The sequence below is a fragment of the Protomyctophum bolini genome (genome assembly GCF_963924005.1).
Source record: "Protomyctophum bolini genome assembly, chromosome: 5".
NCBI classification, from domain to species: domain Eukaryota; kingdom Metazoa; phylum Chordata; class Actinopteri; order Myctophiformes; family Myctophidae; genus Protomyctophum; species Protomyctophum bolini.
In genome coordinates this window covers 16,516,172-16,521,549 of record NC_137866.1, presented here as the reverse complement: position 1 = coordinate 16,521,549, position 5,378 = coordinate 16,516,172, and the positions used below count along the sequence as shown (strand labels likewise).

Here is a 5,378-nt window from a genome sequence, read left to right as displayed (position 1 = left end):
TGTCTTTGGGGAAAACCACTCCTCTAACTTATATTGTGCAGGGTACAGGGTAGTATATGGTAGTTAAATTATTTTTGGCTGACATGGATTGCATATACTATATGCAATCCATGTCAGCCAAAAATAATTTAACTTAAAATAAATTAATGCATTTCAATTGATTGTGTGCTCGAGCACACAGAATCGTGTGAAAATGAGTATAGACGCATGCACGCGCGCGCGCGCACACACACACACACACACCCACACGCGCGCGCGCGCACACGTCGTCACTGACTGTAGGGGAGGCGGGGAGGCGCCAGCCAGTGTAAACGGAGAAGGTCCGGACTGTGTGTGTGGAGAAGAGCTTGGGCATGTACAAACATATCCAGGCAGACCGGCCAGCCAGGAGCCAGCCGGCAACAAAACACACGCACACACACAGGCGTCGGAGCGTTTGGGGCTACAGGCGTACATATACAATGACATTTCTTTTCCCATGGCAGGCTTTATTATTGTCGGGAAATTAGGCCACTGTCCGCGGGAGAACAACAAGACATTACCTCACGTACGCGGAGGGAATATTGACAACATCTGGTGGCATTTGGATCGAATGGATTACCATTGTTGTTGTTTAAGTTCTCCCATAAGAACGTGGAGATAAGAGACCGAGAAGAAGCAGAAGACTAGACTATATTGTACATATAGGCCGCCTACATATCCCCTGTCAAAACCGCCGGGGCTGCTGTGGGAGTGGGGCCAGCCGGACCACCACCATGTCTTTGCCGGTCAAGGTGATGAGAGACGGGCTGGTGGAGAAGCGCAGCAGCGGTCTGCTCCAGCTCTGGAAGAAGAAGCGCTGCGTGCTCACCGAAGAGGGCTTGCGCCTCCACAAGAGCAAAGGCAGCGGTAACGGAGGCGGCGGAGGAGGGGGCTCCTGTTCCTCCTCCTCCAAGCCCAAGGAGCTCCGCTTCGAGCGCATGGCCACGGTGGACTGTGTGGAGCACAAGCGCGGGCTCGTGTACTTCACCGTGGTGATGGCCACGGGCAAGGAGATCGACTTCAGGTGCCCGCAGGACGGCACGGCGTGGAACGCGGAGATCGCCCTGGCGCTGGTGCGCTACAAAAACCTGCAGGCCGTGCAGAGCGGCAGGAACCGACACATGTCGTCCGCCTCGCAGCTCGGCAGCAGCGGCGAGGAGGAGGCGCAGTGAGCCGCTAGGCGCTCACAATGGATGATCATAATACAGAGGACAGGTAAGCTATGTGGATCTAGCAGCCGAACTACTGTGGGTCTACTGCTATACTAGTGGACTCTAGAGTACAGACTAGTACCTATATTCTATATTCTACACATGCACCGTACTACCGTAGCATGCAGGCACCTGTGCCAACATTGACAAATGGCACAGTGGAGGTTGCATTATTGAGAACCAGCATAGAGGGGTTACACTGGCTGGCAGTGTCACACTGGCATAAGTGTGAGAGAGAGGATTTTTCTTTTTAATTAAATAAAAAAATATTTTAGTCAACATTTAGTCAATTAAATCAAGTTCCCTCACATCTATATGCAAATTACATCATGCATATTCATTTGACATTCATTCAAACTGTACTGCTTCTTAAACTGTTCATATCAAGGACCCCCATATTTATATAGGCTTGTATTTGGCCGAAGACCCTCATCTACAAAGATGTTGTGCCAGGGACCGCCAGAAGAGAACATTTTAGTTAAAAAAAAGAAGAAAACATTTCCCCAAAACAACTTTGGCAATAAATAAATAATAGATCTTCAAGCCAAATAGCCAAAGTATATACAGTAGGGTTGAAAAAGTAGTTACATCTCAAGGACCCCCCACAGACTCCAGTTTGAGTTTGTGGACTGGTGTAATGTATACAGGCACGCCGCCTATCGTCATTCATGCCTATAAGGTCATTATTACCATTTACCAATAAGAGGTTTGGGTTTAGACAAGCCCCTATTAAGCCTCAAGTAAGTAAGTGTTGCTTGCCGAAAGGATTGCTTATTTATTTTCAGCCAGTGGCTGTGATGGGGTATAAATGAATATGTTGCTACTGTATTCCTGATATTATATTTCCTAGTGTGGACAATATGTTTGAGGCAGTGTGAGCTTCCAAAATAACATCTGCCTCTCGTTCACTTGGCAGCAGAGTATTATTTTTAAAACACCCACAACAACTTTCTCTCTCTAGCACACGTTAGCCACTGGTCATTGAAACCGCAGAGAACCGTACCAGCGCTAAACGGAAATTATATCCGTTCATCTTGTTCCGTTCAGCTGTTCCAACATTTAGACGTCACCTCACTACCATCATACACACATATGATCATGTGACACCCGGCATGGCATGAATTCCCCCAAGTGTTCACTAAGAGAGAGAGAGAGAGAGAGAGAGTTATCTAAGTCTGAACTATGAGCTCACTGGCCGGGAATCCACAGAGACACTTCCTTAAGTGAGGAGTAGCAGCAGAAGTCAAGTAGCCCAAATTAACTTAGTGTCCCTGGTGACAGAGACTTTAAACTCACAACGGCTGTCTCATTTATTAATGTAGAACTACAACTCCCAAGTGTACATTCTTAAGTGGCGGCGGCTCTCAACCTTTTCTGCATCAGCCCCCCCCCCCCCCCCCCCGCGCGCGCGCCACACACACACACACACACACACACACACACACTTGAAAATCTCGATAGCGTAACAAACACCCAACTGACCACTTAACACGTGGTCAGATAGCTGGGAAGGCTGCATCATGCATTTTCAAAGAATGTTGATTAACGCTCAAGAAATCGAATGTTTCCCTGCTTGGATCAATGGAACCAACACACAACACAGTAATGCATTCCTATTTATGGCATCACATTGAAAATAATAAATTTCTTTTTAAACTTAAAAGAAGAAATATCTTCTTTTTTTTTACATAATTTTCAGTCAAATATTTTGAGGGGCCACCGGTTCACAATCACTGTTATTGTTAAATCATTGCCAGGCAGCTGTCCCAACAACACAAAACTATGAAGTAATGTGTGTTCTATATTCTGTGTTACGTGTACTTTGTGTTCTATATTCTGTGTTGTACTTTCAGAGGATAACAGCTTTCTGGGACTGGGAGTGGACCAATCGCAGGGAAAGAAGGAAGAGGTTCACCACCAGGACCGGGACTAGACGACCATACGGGACGGAACATCATAGAACATCATAGAACATCATAGGACATCATAGGATATCATAAGACTACATAGAACATCATAGGACATCATAGGACATCATAAGACAACATAGGACATCATAGGACATCATAGGACATCATAGGATATCATAAGACAACATAGGACATCATAGGATATCATAAGACAACATAGGACATCATATGATATCATAGGACATCATAGGATATCATAAGACAACATAGGACATCATATGATATCATAGGACATCATATGATATCATAGGACATAGGATATCATAAGACAACATAGAACATCATAGGAACATCACAGGACATCAGGATTACCTCTACAGCACCCTGGCCGGGGGTACCATCCTTCCTGGGACCCGAGGCAGACTCTACAAACGCCTTCTAAATCAGTAGTTGTCACTACTTTCAAGATTTTTCAGAAATGTTCAAAAAATAAAGTACAACACAGCTCATGTGCATCTGCTATTTTTGAATAGCCAATGCACAAATCTGAAATGACGACATGGATGCTTTCCCGGTATTAATGGATTGAAGTGGAATGTCCGTCTCGTGATTTCTCCAATAGAGTAGAGAAAAAGTAGAGAAAAACTGCAATAGCTAAATGTTGAGTAACAGGAGGAGTGTGCTTGCTTGTAGTGATTGATTGATTGAATGCTTTGAATACAACTACCGGTAGTCAGAAATGTAAAGAGCCCGGTGGTACAGTAAAACATTTAGGAGTAAAAAGGATGACACAAAAAAGTCCTGGGGACTTGTTTCCATTGTGGTCCTACGTATTCAATACTGTTCACGTCTTAGTGCCTTCATCTTACGTTGGACTTCCTCTCTGATGTTTTCGGAGACATCTCGATCGCATCTTTCCCGTTCCTATTTTTTAAATTAACAATTTGTTTTTAAACAAAAGAAATTCTTCACAATTCAGTCTTGTATTATCGTCACTGCCAAACCCCTACGGTTGATCCTGGGGATAAGGTGTAAACAACGACATCTCCTCCAAAAGACATCACCAGCCACTTCTGTTCACTACTACGGTATGCCATTAAGGAGTTTAGCCAGGAGGGCAGAGGAACATGCTATCCCTCCCGATTCTGATGAACAGAATCTGTGGCAGTCGCAAACAGAGTGACATGAGATGGCTCTCTACGGTCTGCTTCTCTCCTACAAACAGTCAATAGGGCTTTATGCACACAGAATAACTCTTCCTACTTCTCGGCCCCTTCCACTACTTCCTTCACTCACTCGCTCGCTCAGGTGTTAGTGATGATATGAAGGCTCTGTTCCATTCTGGTCGAACAGAGTCAGGGTGCTGATATTATGCATGTTGGCTCACCCACTCACCTACTGCACCAGTGGGTCTCAAAGTGTCCTTGAGTGGGTTCCAAATGGCCCCATCCATACGGGGAAACAAATGGACCCGTAAAGGGTCCATGTGGTTCCATTTGTACACTGTCAGAGTTATGGGGGTCCTTGTAAAAAGTTTGGGAACAACTGTACACTAAATGTAACAGAGCCTCAGTTAGTATCACTATCACCGGTAACACCTAAGTAAGTAGTGAAAGGGCCTGCAAGTAGGAAGAGTTATGCTGTGTGCACAGAGCCTATTGAAGTAGGAAGTTATGCTGTGACGTGGACAGAGCCTATTGTATTCATTGAACTGCCCAACCAAGCAAGGTAGTACCAGAGGGGGGAATCCAACCCCTGCACCACCTGGACTCAATCGCATCTTTCTTGAAACAGGAGGACGCTGGTTCTTTGTCTGTTCTTTTATACGTCTTAATTATAAAATTGTTGCTCCGACAGACTTTTCTGTTTGAGAATTTGTGTTTGTTTGTATACAGGACCTCTTTTTTCTTTTCTTTTTTCAAATGTTTGCACACAACAAAGAAGCATTTTACTTGTATATGATATTTGCTGAAAATACAAGCCATGGACAGTATTACAATTTAATAAAGGTTCATAAACAACTGCATTTTGTCAGCCCGAGTTTGCATGTTCGAGCGCCATTGTGGAATCAATCCACTAAGATGCTTTGCATATTTTATAATAGCCTGCCCTGATCCAACGTTTCTATTTGTGCAGAATGCTTGTGGACCTGTGGTTCTTTTCAGAGGAAAAACACGGGACTGTTCTTCTGTTCCATCTGCGAATTGAAAGTATTCTGCGTTTGGACTGTTAATAG

General features: G+C 44.6%; 1 protein-coding gene across 1 annotated transcript; it reads left to right on the top strand.

The window, feature by feature from the left end:
- The first annotated feature begins 346 nt into the window (after positions 1-346).
- Positions 347-5,164, top strand: phlda3 (pleckstrin homology-like domain, family A, member 3). Its single transcript, XM_080763597.1, has 2 exons — positions 347-1,236; positions 3,086-5,164. The coding sequence occupies exon 1, from the start codon at positions 756-758 to the stop codon at positions 1,191-1,193; it is 438 nt and encodes a 145-aa protein (XP_080619723.1). The 5' UTR covers positions 347-755; the 3' UTR covers positions 1,194-1,236; positions 3,086-5,164.
- Positions 5,165-5,378: the final 214 nt, after the last annotated feature.